The sequence below is a fragment of the Peromyscus californicus genome, unplaced genomic scaffold (assembly GCF_007827085.1).
Source record: "Peromyscus californicus insignis strain IS unplaced genomic scaffold, ASM782708v3 Scaffold_2__1_contigs__length_46816999, whole genome shotgun sequence".
In the NCBI taxonomy this organism is placed as follows: Eukaryota; Metazoa; Chordata; class Mammalia; order Rodentia; family Cricetidae; genus Peromyscus; species Peromyscus californicus.
In genome coordinates, this window is record NW_026294540.1 from 25282772 (window position 1) to 25298985 (window position 16214).

General features: G+C 50.4%; 1 protein-coding gene across 1 annotated transcript; it reads right to left on the reverse strand.

The window, feature by feature from the left end:
• Positions 1-260: 260 nt before the first annotated feature.
• Cldn4 (claudin 4) lies at positions 261-2082 on the reverse strand. Its single transcript, XM_052754766.1, has one exon. It carries the CDS (start codon positions 1901-1903, stop codon positions 1271-1273), a length of 633 nt encoding a protein of 210 aa, XP_052610726.1. The 5' UTR covers positions 1904-2082; the 3' UTR covers positions 261-1270.
• Between the last annotated feature and the right edge of the window lie 14132 nt (positions 2083-16214).

Here is a 16214-nt window from a genome sequence, read left to right on the forward strand (position 1 = left end):
CACTCTTGGGGATGACCTTCAGGTTCTGATCCTCTTGTTTCTGCACTTGGTTTATTTGGGGCTGAGTATGGAAGCCGGGGTTGTCTGGCATGCCAGGCACACTATTGAGCTGCATCCTCAGCCCTTGAAATCACTTCAATTTCTTACAACATCAAGGTCCCCCGGGAACCCCCCCGGCCATCCCTCCATCCCTCCATTCCTGTCCCATCCACAAATACAGAGAAGAGCCCAGACCTTTCCTGTACATAGGTGCCATTTATTGTAGAAAATAATAATAATTACAGCTGTGAATAGACCTTAAATTACAAAACAAGAAACCACAGAGAAGGCAGGGGAGTCCTAGTCTCCCTGTTGCAACGCCATTGCTCCCATTGCCCCCATACCTTCGGCAGACTGGCCAGCATCCTTGAAATTGACAAGGGTAGGGAATTCAGAGGGGCCGGCTCAAGATGCCCAGGGTACTTCTGAGCAGGGAGGGGGTGCATAGAGAGCAGGGCATTTAGCAAGATGTAAGTACCAGAAAGGGGTGGGGACAGCCTGGGCTGCCTCTAGGTCCCCAGCACCAGCACTCCCCAAACCAGTTTAATCCACCTCCACCCTTCCCTCAAACCCGTCCATCCACTCCACAGAACTCCATTACGCGGGTAGGTGGGTGGGTGGGTAAGGCCCCAATCATTGTCAATCACTGGCGTTCCACGGCAGAACCTATCCGGTTCTCAATGTCCCCCCCACCCAAGTCACAGTCATCCAGTCACACCAAGGCTCCAGGTAGGACCAGGTATGCTCAGAAACATGGAGCATGGTGGCAAGAGTAGCGCTGGAGTAACAGATGTGGGCAGAGAGCGTGAGGAGGACAGAAAAGGGTCAGTGGAGGTGCTAACATGATCAGGACGTCCCCTGGACAGCCCAAAGTCACAGCGGAGCTATCCTGGCCAGCAGGACCCAGCTCCCGCCTCCACCGCGGTACCCAGCAGCTTCTGCCTTTAGCCCTGTATCCATGAGCAATTTGGATGTAAGCAACAAGGAAACATTTTTACATCCATCCTTGCCGGAGTAAGGAGCCTGGAGATGTGTCCAAGTGGATACAGATGGTTCCCCGCAAGGGCTACTTTAGCCAGTAACTTAGCACAATCCGGGCTTGCTGTCCCCCCAGCAGTTAGTGGCCCATAGCAGGGTAGGTCCCGAGAGAAGTTAAGGGGATCACAGGCTGTTGTGAACTCAATCCAAGAACAATAACAAAGGCAATGGGGTCATAGCAGAGTGGCCCACCTTACACATAGTTGCTGGCGGGGACAGAGCGGGCGGCGGAGTACTTGGCGGAGTACGGCTTCTCGTTGCTGCGAGGTGGGCAGTTGCAGCAGAGAAGGCCTCCTCCCAGAAGCAGCAGCCCAGAAGCCGCCCAGCCGATGTAAAGCGAAGCCCCCATCTCTCTTTTCTGCCCGGCAACGACCAGAGGATTGTAGAAGTCGCGGATGACGTTGTGTGCGGTCCAGGAGATAGGCACCATAGCCAGCAAGGCTGCGATGATGAACACGACGCCGGCTCCGATCATGGTCTTGGCCTTGACGGTCTCGTCTTCCATGCAGTTGGTACATTTGCCCCCTACCACCGAGAGAAGCATCCCCAGCGCAGCCACGATGATGCAGACGACGATGAGGGCTCGGGCGGCCTGCAGGTCCTGCGGCAGGGCCAGCAGCGAGTCGTACACCTTGCACTGCATCTGCCCGGTGCTCTGCACCACGCAGTTCATCCACAGGCCCTCCCAGCTGGTCTGCGCCGTGACGATGTTGCTGCCGATGAAGGCGGTCACCCGCCACATGGGGAGCGCGCAGCTCAGGATCGCGCCCAGCCAGCCCAGGACCGCCAAGGCGATTCCCAGCACCTGTAGTCCCATGGACGCCATTGCTCAGCCTCTGCAGGGGTCAAGGTTGGAGACCACAAAAAAAATAGTATCTCTCTGGAAGTTATAGAAGTCCGAGGGCTGAAAGAGTTTTTTTCTAGCGAGGATCGGGGACAAGAAGCCAGTCAGAGCTGCTGAGTGGGGTGCACCAGCTACCAAGCGCCAAATCTGCAGCTCCTTCCTCACCCACACCTGCAACCAGGACCAGAGGCCCGCAGGTGCAGCAATTAAAGCATCTCGGAGGAGGGGCGGAGGCAGAGGGAGGGGTTTCAGTCCCCAAGGCCTCCCCCACGACCAGTTTCTCTGGATTCCTGAACCTGGGCCAACAAAGGCGTTCTGAAGCCCCAGGCCTGGGCCCCTGAGTCACCTGCTGGTATCACAGGAAACCATCATCTCCCCCAGCCCCCAGTCTCATGCTGAGGTCAGTCGAGAGACAGACATTGAGTCACCAGCACCTGAACGCTCACCGGGCGGGGACACTAGGAGGAACGAGCAGCCAAGCCTAGCTAGGGTCCAGAGCCGAAGGCGAGGGTCCCCAAGACTCATTTGGGGCTCCAGTGAGACAAGAAAATGGAGCCCCTTCACATGGGACTCCGAGGCTAATGCCTGGGAATGTCCAGGAGAGTGTTGTTTGAGTGTTGTTTTTCCCCTCTCGATTTTATCACCGCTATCATGGCTATTATTGTCATTAATACGCCAGCATCTGTACTTTGCCTCAACAGCAACTTTCCTACCATTAGCCAGAGGAAGTTGGTGTCCGGAAATGAGGGCCTGCGGGGGTGAGGGCTGAGGAGTGGGAGCCAGATCACCTGCTGTTCTCAAGTCCCGCTCATGTGATTTCCCCACCCAACCACAGTGCCTCAGGGCGGGTATGGGGGGGCGTTAGAGGTGAGGCACTTTGGGCCGGGACAGGAGACACAGAAAGCCTGATGATATGGCTCAGTAGGTAAAGGTGCTTGCTGCCAAGCCCCGAGGACCTGGGTTTGATCCCTGGGACTGCACGATTGAAGACACCCAAATGCAATGAATAAATAATTGTAATTTAAAATTGGGGTTGGTCGCCAGGCAGTGGTGGCCCACGGCCGCACTCGGGAGGCAGAGCCAGGCGGATCTCTGTGAGTTTGAGGCCAGCCTCGGCTACAGAGTTCCAGGAAAGGTGCAAAGCTACACAGAGAAACCCTGTCTTGAAAAACCAAAAAAAAAAAAAAATGGGGGTTGGTGGTAGTGACAAGATCCTGTCCCGTCTTGCTTCCTGGACCTGAGCCTGTTTGGCCAGAACTGGATAAAGAAGAATTAAAAACCCAACCAGGCTACAGAAACACGATTTACCCTGTAAATGGATGTTTACTCTTCCAAGATGCAGGAGCCATTTCCATAAAAGCCAACCTGGGCACGAAGTCCCTGGAGACTTCAAAGAGAAGGGGGACCTCCTCCAGGGTGCAGACAGGGAGCTCAATAGAGAAGGTGTGCTCCCTAGCACAGATCTAGGGGGCGTTATATTGGGAAGCACACACCCTCTCTGGGGGATTGTGCAAGGCGGCAGGGACTGGGTCAAAGAGTGTCTCTGGGAGGGGACAGCAAGGAGGTGAGGGTCAGATTGATGTTTTGCAAGACAAGGAATCTAGTTTGACCAGAGACTGGCCTTGGAGGGGTGCAGAGGGGAAAGGTAGTCTCAAACACTCCCTCACCACCCCACCCCACTGTCTGGTACAAAGGACAGAGATGAACAAGTCTTTCTGAGGACAGGCTGAGAAGGGACCACATGTATCCCAAAGGCATCTGGGAAATGCAGGAAAGGAGAAAGATGGATTCGTAGTATGGGCAGTGGGGACCTGAAGGGGGTCATTAATGTAGCTCCCTCTAATCATAGCCAGATCTGGACTCCTTCTATCTGTCCTTGTGTGCGTGTGTGTGTGTGTGTGTGTGTGTGTGTGTGTGTGTGTGTGTGTGTGTGTGTGTGTTTTAAGAGATGGTCTCTGCTGGGTGGTGGTGGCACACGCCATTAATCCCAGCACTTGGGAGGCAGCGGCAGGCAGATCTCAGTGAGTTCAAGGCCAGCCTGGTCTACAAAGTGAGTTCCAGGACATCCAGGAATGTCACACAGAGGAAGCTTGTCTCAAAAAAAAAAAAAAAGAAAAAGAAAGAAAGAAAGAAAGAAAAGAAAAGAAAAAAGAGAGAGAGAGAGAGAGAGAGAGAGAGAGAGAGAGAGAGAGAGAGAGAGATGGTCTCTGTTGTGACCACCACAGAGCCAATATCCGATGCAAGCACAGGGGTTTATTAATAACAAAGCAAGCCCGGGCTTGGCTGGGTCCATTCCAAACACAGCAGGTGGAGGAGAATGGCCTGGAGCACCCCCTTTAAGGGGTTTATATAGGAAAGGTTTATGTGCAGAGGATTACATATCTTGGGATTGGATGAGGGGGCTAGGGGTGAGATAGTTCTTTGAAGTTACCGGCTGAACTAGAAGCATGAGGTTACTGATGGCTAACAGGATGCAGGGTATCTACAGAGACATAATTTTTTTACTCCCTATATTCTGTTTTTGCTGAACCCAGGATAAATACATTCAGATTCATTGTTCCAGTCCCGTTTCCACAGAGTTCAGTTTCTGGTCAGTTGAGTCCATTACTCCCCAGATCCTGTTTTACCAAGTCCAGGATATATAGATTTATTGTTCCAGCCTTATGAGTTCAACTTCTGGTCAGTTCTAAAACTGCTGGTCAGCAAATACCTTTAGAGGAGCGGGGGAAGGTCTCTCAAGAGGGCTACTGATTTTTCCCTTCCCGTCTCCCTTAGTTCAGACTGACTGGAACTCCCTACGTAGCTAAGGATGACTTTGAACATCTGATCCTCCTGCCTCCACTTCCTAAGCGCTGGGATTACAAGCCATGACCTGTTTTATACGGTGTTAGGAATGGAACCCAGGATTTGGTGCATGCTAGGCAAGCATTCTACCAACCAAGTCATGTCTCCAACTCCAACCTTAAGCTTCTGTTCCTCCTGCCTCTACTTCACAAGGGCTGGCATTCCAGGGGAGGAACACCACCAAGTCTGGCTTATCTCTGTTTATCTTGTTGTTTTGTAAGAAAGCTTCTTGGTATATCCAAGCTAGCCTGGAACTCTACGTAACACAAACTGGCCTCGGACTCGTGGTAATGCTCCTGCCCTCAGTCTCCAGTCTGCTAGGGTTACCGGTGTGCACCACCACACCCCACTCATCGCAAAGAACGTAGCTCCCTCCCTGAGCACTATCCAGAACTGCTCCCCTGGGCTGCCTGTGAGTCCAATTCTGACCCAAACAGACACAGAGTCTTTTTAAATATTACCTTTTAGTCCCTGTATTTGAGACTGAAGTCTCAGGACATAGCTCAAGCTGTCCCCAAATTCTTCATGCTTCTTCCTCATTCTCGTGGTGCTGGGATGACAGGTGCACACTGCTGTATACAACTGATGCCTAACCATTGAGTTTAAAGAGGGCAAACTTCCATCCTTTACCATGCCATGTGGTCCGTGAGTGCTTGGTACTTGGAGTTCCTCGGAGACTGACTCTGGGCCACCTAATGAACCCCAGGGTTAGAAGAACCAATGCAGCAGGGATCTCCTCCATGCTCCAAGGGGGAGGCTAAGGCCTTGGAGATGCACTTCCATGGCCCTTTCTGACCTGGGGGCTCATGGAGCCTACAGCAATGTCTTATTCAAGTTAAGTGCTCAAGCAAGGTGTGGCAGCAACTGCTCTCCGCATTTGAGAGCAGGAGGGAGAAGGACTATTAGAAGTTCAAGGCCAGTCTGAGCTACCTGGCTAAACTCTGTTCAAAAAAATAAATTTATCTGGGCATGAGGGTAAGCCCAGCACTAGGTAGGTAAGGGCAAGATGAGACCAACTGCTGGGCATAATGGCATCACCCTCGGCCAATGCAAAACATTTGCACCATCACTGTACTTTCCCTAGGCGCATGCTCCATATACCCTATAAAGCCCACCATCCACCAGGCGGAGGTGCGCACGCCTTTAATCCCAGCACTCTAGAGCAGAGCCAGGCAGATCTCTGTGAGTTCGAGGCCAGCCTGGGCTACCAAGTGAGTTCCAGGAAAGGCGCAAAGCTACACAGAGAAACCCTGTCTTGAAAAACAAAAAAACAAAGAAAAACAAAACAAAAACAACAACAACAAGCCAGGCGGTGGTGGAGCACACCTTTAATCCCAGCACCCGGGAGGCAGAGGCAGGTGGATCTCTGTGAGTTCGAGGCCAGGCTGGTCTATAGAGCAAGATCCAGGAAAGGCACCAAAACTACATGGAGAAACCATGAAAAAAAAAAAAAAAAAAAAAGCCGGGCGGTGGTGGCGCACGCCTTTAATCCCAGCACTCGGGAGGCAGAACCAGGCGGATCTCTGTGAGTTCGAGGCCAGCCTGGGCTACCAAGTGAGTTCCAGGAAAGGCGCAAAGCTACACAGAGAAACCCTGTCTCGAAAAACCAAAAAAAAAAAAAAAAAAAAAGCCCACCATCACGGCTTGGCCTCCGATTGCTGACATATTCTTTTGCTGCAAAACCCTTTCGCCGGCTACAAATCTGAGACCAGCCTGGGCTCATAGCAGGACTCTGTATCAAAAACAAAAACAAAAACAAAAACCACGGGCTGGGGACATGCCTCAGTTGGTACCATCCATACATAGCATGCATGAGCCCCGAGGGTTCCATCCATGGCACCACACAGACTAGACACGGTGGTGCACACCTGTAATCCCAGACCTCCCAAAGTGGAAGCAAGAGAATCAGAAGTTCAAGTCTGGGGACACATGAGACGGGGTTCAAAAGAAACAAACAAAAAAAAGGCTGGGCATGGTGGTCCGTGCCTTTAACCCTAGCACTCAGGAAGCTGAGGCAGAAGCAAGAAAAAGAAGGGAGAGGAAGGGAAGGGAGGCGGGAAGAGAGAGAAGAAAAGGAGCCGAGAAAGGAAAAGAGAAAGAGCAAGGAAGGGCGTGGCGGTGCACACCTGCAGTCCCAGCACTCAGGAGGCAGAGGCCGGAGAATTGCCGGAGGCTGAGAACAGGTAGGTCAGTCTCCTTTAGGGAGTCCTGTACAAGCCAGAGGCAAGACTCTGTCTCAAAAACAAGCCTACAGAAGCAAGTTCAGAACTCAGCACGGGGGGGGGGGGGGGGGTTTTGCACATAGTAAGTATGTGGAGGATGCGTGGATTCGGGGTGCACGAAGGCGTCTCCTAAAAAACAGGAGGAGACGCCTTGGTGCACCTCCCCCGGGCGGAACACCCCGTCGTCAAACACAAACAGGGACAGTTTCTGCCTGGACCACGCCTCCTCTGGACTTTCCATACAAGGCTCTGAAGACTCTCGGAAGGCTGCGGGCTAAATCATAACAGAGATAAGCACCAGTCCTAACCAGAAGTGCTTTCCTGCCCGTGAATGACCTCATGCCAGACTCTGCAGTCACTCTGCAAAACTCCGGGGACACTGGCACTAATGAGTAAACTGAGGCCGGGAGAGAAGCAAGCGCTTGTCTTGTTACAGGTAGCCTTAGCCAGGTTTTCCTTCCCTGTTTTCCCTGCCCAGGTTGCCTGATAGGAAGCAGATGGTCAGCCGGCCAGAACCCCCCCCTTCAACCCCTACCATCCTGCCCTCCCTACTTCCGGCTCTCACCAAATGGCACTGGGAGAAGCCGGGGTGGGGGAGGGGAAGCATGCAAGCCCTAAAACTTTCCACCTGTGTCCTAAGTGACTAAGAAGTTCAGCCAACCACACAGGAACAGGAAGTAGGAAGGTCTGGAGCTGGTGGGGGAAGAACAGGTATTCACGGGTGCCAGAGGCTGAGGTGGTCAGGCAGGGAAGGTGAGGCTAATGAAGTCAGCTAGGCAAGACAAATTAAAGCAGTGTCCTGGGAGACCATCCGGATCGGGACAGGGGTGGGTGGAAGAGACTGGAGGACATTTGATGGCTAGCAGCCCAGAGTCAGGTGGTTCTCTGCCCCACACACCCCACCTGCCTTAAAGCAAAACACCCGCAGGCCCAGGAAAGCTCTCTGGCTCCCTGAGCAGTGAGGTGGGGAAGATGAGGAAATTCACCTCTAGCCTGGTGCCTGCCCCGGTTCACATTGCAGACAGACTCTTGCCGCAAGCCCTCGACATGTGTCTGCAATTTGTTTGTGGGCCATGGGATACAGATTGGTGTGTGTGTGTGTGTGTCTATGGGGTGGGGTATGGTGTGTGTGTTGTGTGTGTGTGTGTGTGTGTGTGTGGTATGGTGTGGTATGGTGTGTATGTGGTATGGTGTGTGTGTGTGTGTGTGTGTGGTATGGTGTGGTATGGTGTGTATGTGGTATGGTGTGTGTGTGTGTGTGTGTGTGTGTGTGTGTGTGTGTGGTATGGTGTGTATGTGGTATGGTGTGTGTGGTATGATTTGTGTGTGTGTTATGGGGTATGGGGGGTATGGGGTGTGTGTGTGTTATGGTATGTGTGTTATAGTGTGTGTGTGTGTGTGTGTGTGTGTGTGGTATGGTGTGTGGGTGTGTGTGAGTGTGACTCTCTCACTGATCCCAGAGCTCACCAGTTGGCCAGGCTGGCTGACCAGCAAGCCTAGGACCCTCCTGTCTCCACTTCCCAGTGCTGGAATTGCAGGTACCCCAAACTCAGCTCAACTTGTTTGTGCAGCAAACACTTTACCCACTGAGCCCAGAAGTGACACTCTGGCCCACCAGCCTGGGTAACAGCAACCCTAACTAGCTAGGCACAGCCTCAAAACACCAAGGAGGCTGTGCCGTTGTGGCACACGCCTTTAGTCCCAGCACTCGGGAAGCAGAGCCAGGCGGATCTCTGTGAGTTCGAGGCCAGCCTGGTCTACAGAGCGAGTTCCAGGACAGGCTCCAAAACTACACAGAGAAACCCTGTCTTGAAAAACCAAAAAAAAAACCAACAAAAAACAAAACCAAAAAAAAACACCAAGGAGAGGGTCAACACTGAATAGCAGAGAAAGGAGATGGTGATGTAGCCACATCGTGAAGAGGAACTAAGAGGTCCTGTGACCCGACACACACAGCCTCCCCCTCAAAACAGACCCACTCACACACACACACACACACACACACACACACACACACACACACACACACCCCTAAACGTCCACCCTTGGGGTCCAGGCAAGAGGTTTAGCGTTGACTACAGGGCAAGAAGTAGGCAGAGCACCCTAGTCGAGGCACAGACCCACCCATTCTGACCCACCAATGTCTCAGCTCCAAGTCTCTCCGACAAGCTGTCCCAACTGTGTGAAGTCCCTTCTCAGGGAAGGAGAACTCCCCCTCCGGCTGGCACCAGCCTTCAGTCTTTTTCTTCCACCAATGTGAAAGTCATGGGGAGTTCCAATTCCTTGGGAACCATTGTCTCAATAGAATGATAGGCAAAGATGAGCATCTCTTTAGAACGCTGTCATTCCTGCCCACATTACTGTCTTTTTCACAGAAGAAACTGTAATGTCTGTGCTGGTGGACACATATCATCCAAGCGGGTTTTTATCAGGGGCAGCACCCTCCTCCAACCCTGCACCCACCCCAGTTACACCAGAGCACACTGTAAACCATCCGCTATATTACCAGCCCTATTACACCATCAAACCCTATGGAAACAGATGTCACTGATATACAAGTGAGCCTGAAAAACTTCAAACCAAGAGAAGGACGGAGGGAGAGAGTGTTCAAATCATTCCAGGCTAATCTCAGCCACAAATCCTGATGTGCCACCTAAACAGGTGGAGAAGGGTGAAAAGCAGAGGGAAGAGATTGAATCGATGTCAAGGTCATCTTCAAGGCACTGACCTGAGCTTTGAATTCAGATAGTGGGAGAATAGGGGGCTACTGGTGAGGGCTTTGTGCAATTAAACAGTCCAGGCCAGAGTGGGGTCTGGTTGCTCGACAGGATAGTCCCAAGAAGCCCTTCCTGCCTGAGGGGACAAGATGTTTCTAACTTCTGTTGTAGTGTGTGTGTGTGTGTGTGTGTAGGTCACACACAACTTGTGAGAGTCCCTTCCCTCCTCCACCGTGGATCCCAGGGCTTGAACTCAAGTTCTCAGGCTTGGCAGGAAGCGCCTTTCCCCACCGAGCCACCTTGCCCGCCCCACAAAGCTGATTGCTCTGCCCCAGGATACAATCTGGACATAGTGTCAATCACCTTCATTAGGGGGGTGGGACTGTCTGGAAAGGCTTTGTTGTTCCTGGAATCCAAGGTGACTGCAGGTTTGGGACCATGACTGGACACCTTCAGGTGCTTTGGGGGCACCTGGATCAGAATATTGTAAAAGCCGACAGCAGGATGCCTGTTAGTCTTATCTTGGGGCCTTCTACCTGGAAGGTTGATAAGATAGTTTAGGTATCATTAGACTCTAGAACATTCCTTGAATAATTGACATGCCTACAAGCAGAGCCAGGGGCTGACCCCACAGTCAAAAGGAACCAAAATGAAGGTGGAGACACCAGGTTTTTCTCCACTTTAGTCACCCTGTGGCCCATGTGAAGAGTCAGTGTTTGGGGACAAATGAAAACATTTTCTTCTCTTCCTTTGTTTTTGTTTGAGACCGAGCCCCATGTAGCTCAGGTTAGCTTCAAACTTACCGTAGAGCAGAGAGTGAGCTCCTCCTGCCTCTATCTCCCAAGGACTGGAATTACAGGTGTGTACGACCAAGACTGGCTCCAGTTACATAGAAACAGAGGTAGATACACATGCGTACATATGTGTGGCATATGTGTTTATGTAAATTCCTGTCCGTGTACATGCACATGCATTGCACATGTGTGCATACATGAGGAAGCCAGGGGTTGATGTCAGGTGTCCTCAATCACTTCCGCCTTATTTTAGTTACATTTATGGGTGGGGGGAGGTACACACATGTCACATGGTACATGTGAAGGTCAGAGGGCAACTTGCAGTTCTCTCCTTCCACCACGTGGAGCTCAGGAATTGAACCCAGGTTGTCAGGGTTGACAGCAAGCTCTCTTACCCCTTACCCATCTGCCCAGCCCTTCTCTACTGTTTTGTTTTTTTTTTTTTTTTTTTTTTAACCAGGAACTGACCGATTTATTCAAGCTAGCTTTTGTTTGTTTGCTTTCCGGAGCTGAGGACCGAACCCAGGGCCTTGGGCTTGCTAGGCAAGCGCTCTACCACTGAGCTAAATCCCTAACCCTCTTACGCTAGCTTTTTACATGAGTGCTGGTTAAGAATCAAACTTAGGGAAAAAAAAAAAAAAAGAATCAAACTTAGATCTGGGCGACGGTAACACACACTTTTAATCCCAGCACTCGGGAGGCAGAGGCAGGTGGATCTCTGTGAGTTTGAGGCCAGCCTGGTCTACAGAGCGAGATCCAGGAAAGGTTCCAAAGCTACAGAGAAACCCTGTCTCGGGGGGGGGGGGGGGGGGGGGAGATTTACATGTATGAGTGTTTTGCCTACATGTAGGTATCTGCACATACATGCTTGGTGCCCATGGAGACTAGAAGGTATCAGGCACTCTGGAACTGGAGTCACAAATGGTTGTGGGTGCTGGGATCAGGTTCTCGGCAAGAGCTGCAAGTGCTCTTAACCACTGAGCCATCTCTCCAGCTCCCAGTTACTTTTTCTTTCTTTCTTTTTTTTTTTTTTTGTTTTTTTGTTTTCAAGACAGGGTTTCTCTGTGTAGCTTTGCACCTTTCCTGGGACTCACTTGATAGTCCAGGCTGGCCTCGAACTCACAGAGATCCGCCTGGCTCTGCTTCACGAGTGCTGGGATTAAAGGTGTGTGCCACCACCGCCCGGCTTCTTTCTTTTTTAAAGTAACTAATCCATTAAAGGTTTTGCAAAAGCTAAAATACACTTCCCCTGGGAGTGTAAACCTTGCAGCTCACTGGGAGTCGTTTGCCTGGAACGATCTTGAAGGAGGGTCATGTGGACGGTTATGGGAAATAGGCCACTCCTTCTGAGACACAGGCCCTGTAGTCCGACCATGTTCTACACAGCAGCCCTCGACTGGGGACTTCCAGAATCTGTGGGAGAGCATGGAATCTTCCTAGTAAACTGTCCCAACTGTCCCTGAGTGGGGTCCAAACTCTGCAACTACCAGGAAAGGATGTTGGGCAACAGGAAAAAAAAACTCTCAACCAATTTCCTCATCAGGAAATAAACAATTTCTCTCTGTCTCCATGAGCCAAAGCCTCGGGAACTAGACCTAGACAAACCTTTAAATCAATGGTTCTCAACCTGCGGGTCATAAACCCTGGGGTTCAAATGACCCTTTTCACAGGAGTTGTATATCAGATATCCTGCATATCAAATATTATTACATCATGATTCATAACAGCAAAATTGCAGTTATGAAGGAGCAGTGAAAATAATTTTATGGTTGGGGGTCACCACAACATGAGAAACTGTATTAAAGGGGTGCAGCATCCTTCTGACTGATGTACTGTGTTGTTTTCAGGGTGCCAAGCTTCTAGAAAGCCACAGTCCTGAATCTCAGAAGTAGGAAGCTGAGGCAGGAAGACTTGGAGTTCCAGGCTGGCTAGGGATACAGGGTGAAGTCAAAGGCAGCCCGTGAAACCGTGTCTCCGAATAAGAAGCATTACTGAACTTGTCATAGCCTGTACCCCAAGCCAGGTTCAGCCACTGGTCTTCAATTAGACAATTCAAAGAGTCAAATTAACTACAGGAAGTAGAAAGGGTAAGCTTATTCAATGTGACTCCATTGGGAAGAGGGATAGATAGATAGATTCAAACCTGTTTTTAGGGTCCTAAAATGAAATTAACGTTGAAATAGATGGCTAAGGATATGCACTTCTAAGCAGTCTTGGTCAAGGTTTAGTCCCGCCCACAGCAGCCCATCTTTGTCTAGTCCCGCCACCGTGGCCCATCTTTGTCTGGGCTCCATTCTCATCCTGTAAGGTCATGGGACAGACAAGCTGTTAGAGCGGTGTGAAATTTCTTTCAGGGAGGCAACTTCCTCCTGTCTGGGACCTCTTCTTTCTCCCAGCATGAGATTCCCATTTCTTTGGGATCTGCTTTCAATAGTCTGATGATCAAGTTGAGAGGCACCGGTGTCTCTTTAGAACGTCTTCATTTCTGAGGAACCTGTAACAGAGGTGAAGGGTGGATAGTGGATAAAGTAGGAGTTCAGTTCCCAGAATCCACATAAAAAGTCAAGCACGGTCTAATTCCAGAGCTGGGGAGGTAGAGACAGGCAGATCCCTGGAGGCCACTAGTCGCCTCAACTGCAAACCCCAAATCCCAGTTGAGAAACCCTGTCTTGAAAAACAAGTCGTGGATAGAGTGGGGTGGTGATGGCACACGCCTTTAATCCCAGCACTTGGAAGGTAGAGGCAGGCAGATCTCTGTGAGTTCGAGGCCAGGCTAATATATGGAGTGAGTTCCAGAACAGCCAGGGATAAAAAGCAAGTCCCGGGATGGAGAGATGACTTAGCAGTTAAGAGCACTGACTGCCCTTCCAAAGGAGCCAGGTTTGATTCCCAGCACCCCCATGGCAGCCAACTACTATCTCTAGCTCCAGTTCTAAGGGGATCCTCTGGCTTCCATGGGCACTGCATGCACATGGTACACATACATACATGCAGATAAAACAGGCATATACAGCTGGGGGAGGGGGTGGCTCATGCCTTTGATCCCAGCACTTGGGAGGCAGAGGCAGGCAGATTTCTGTGAGTTCAAAGCCAGCCTGGTCTACAAAATGAGTTCCAGGACAGCCAGGTCTGTTACACAGAGAAAACCTGCCACGAAAAACTAAAAAACAAAACAAACAAATAAAAAACTGCATATACAAAAAATAAAAATAAATGTAAAAATACTAAAAAAAAAAAAAAAGTGGGGGGCACGTCACTAGCTCCTGAGGAATGAATGAATGATACCGGATCAACCTCTGGCCTCTCCATATGTGTGCACACACACTTACATGAGCATACACACGACACACACACAAGAAAAGTAGAACAGAGGCTGGGAGGTAGCTAATGACAGAGTACTTACCTAGTATGGGGATCCCCAGCCCTCCCTTGTCCCGGCAGCCTGCATGGGTGGGCCATCCACCCACTAAGGCCTGAGGCCAGGTAATGATGGGCCTGGCTGCCCAGCCTGGCTAGACTAGCCAGGCAAGTGCTGGGGTGGAGGTGGCCATGTTTCCAAGGAATATAAAAAGACACTTTGCCGCCTCCTGGCTGGAGTCCCAGGGCCAGGGCCCAAGCAGAATGGCACGTGGAAGCGGGGGAGGGGAAGGTTCCAATTGAGGGAAGCAGAACTGGAACGTAGTGGACACAGTGACTCAGAGAGGACAGCTGTTAACTTACTTTCCCTCCAATTAGGGTATGACTTTAGTTTCTAGGCAGCTTACTGTTGTAATTTGTTTTTGCTCTTTTGGGGGCCCTGCCACTCAGCTCCCAAATAAATCACACACGGAGGCTTATTCTTAATTATAAATGCCCGGCCTTAGCTTGGCTTAGTTTCTAGCCAGCTTTCCTTAAATTAATCTTTTGCCTCTGGGCTTTTCCTGTTCTCTAACTTCTGTAAATCTTACTCTTACTCCAAGACTTGCAATGTAGTTGGGTGGCTGGCCCCTGGAGTCCTCCTTCTCTGACTCCTCCATCTTAGATCTCCCCTCCTAGTTTTCTCCATATATATATATATATATGTATGTATGTATGTATATTCTCAGCCTGCCAGCCCCACCTATCCTTTCTCCTGCCTTTCTATTGGCCATTCAGCTCTTTATTAGAACATCAGGTGTTTTACACAGGCACAGTAACACAGCTTCACAGAGTTAAACAAATGCAATCTAAACAAAAGTAACACATTTAAAATATTATTATTATTATTAAATATAATTAAAATAATATTCCACTACAGCAGCTGGTTTTTCAAACCTCCCTATTAGGTGCTGGGGGGTCTGTCTCAGTGGTAGAGCACCAGTCCAGAATCCCTCTGCGAGGGGGCTAGGGCATGGTTAAGCAGGTGCAAGACCCTTGGCTCCTTCCCGAACATTGCACTGTATTTGCCCATGACGCTGGCCATTATCCCGTTACCACGATCTGCATCACCATCTATCTGGCTTTCAGGCCACTTCCTCACAGCACACAGAGGCCCATCAGGCCTCATAGTAAGACCACCCCCTCTCACCCACCTCTCCCCTCCTCCAAGGACTTCATTTCAGGTGACCTGGTCTTGGACGGCTTCCGTCTGTTTCGGCTTTGAGAGACAGTCACTCAGCCCCACACAGCCACGGAACCCGAGAAGCCCCTCTAGTCTGGTAGACTAAGCTCTTTTTACCTAACCCTGCAGACTCTCCAAGTAAAGAAAGCTTGGTGTCAACAAACCTTTCTAAGAACCTGTGGGAACAGGCTGGGCGCTGGGCTAGCAGCCTTCCTAAAACAGGAAGTGGCCTTATCTCCCTACTCAGCCACCAGATCAGAATGAGAAAAACCTAGGTTGCTGGGTGGTGGTGGCAGCAGCAGTGGCTCCAGTGCACACCTTTAATCCCAGCACTCAGGTGGGTCTCTGTGAGTTCGAGACCATCCTGGTCTACAGAGAGAGTTCCAGGACAGCCAGGGTTACACAGAGAAGCCCTGTCTCGAAAAACCAAAATTATTATAATATATGAAAAAGCCAAGGTTCTGAGGTTCTGGGAGCTGACATGACATCCCAGGCTGCTCCCATAAGGACCAGACCAAGATGCATACACAGTGAGCTGCAGGATGCTTTAGGCTTTTGGTTCCTATTTATCTCCCACTTGCTAAAGGCTTCTAGGAAACTGTACCTCTGAGCACAGCCCCAACCCTTCCTTCCTTCCTTCTTTCCTTCCTTCCTTCCTTCCTTCCTTCCTTCCTTCCTTCCTTCCTTCCCTCCCTTCCTTCTTTTCTTTCTTTCTTTCTTTCTTATATTCTTTATTATTATTAATATATATATTTTTTCGAGACAGGGTTTCTCTGTGTAGCCCTGGCTGTCCCGGAACTCACTCTGTAGACCAGGTTAGCCTCAAACTCAGAGATCTTTTTTTTGGGTGGGAGGGGACTGGAAAGATGGTTCAGTGGTTAAGAGTACATACTGCTCTCGTAGTTATCAACACTGCCAGACAGCTCACAGCTACCTATAACTCCAGCTCCAAGCAATCCAATGCTCTTTCTCGACTTCATGAGCATTGTGTGTGAACACAGCCCATACACGAACACAGACACATAATTAAAAATGATAAAACTCAGGTCCTCTCAAAGAGAAGTACATTCTCTTAACCACTGAGCCATCTTCCAGCCCCATTTATGTTTTGAGACAGAGTTCCACTAAATTACCCAG

Bases quoted from the DNA above. Each gene is read 5' to 3' on its own strand.
- Cldn4 (XM_052754766.1), bottom strand. From the start codon at position 1,903: ATGGCGTCCATGGGACTACAGGTGCTGGGAATCGCCTTGGCGGTCCTG.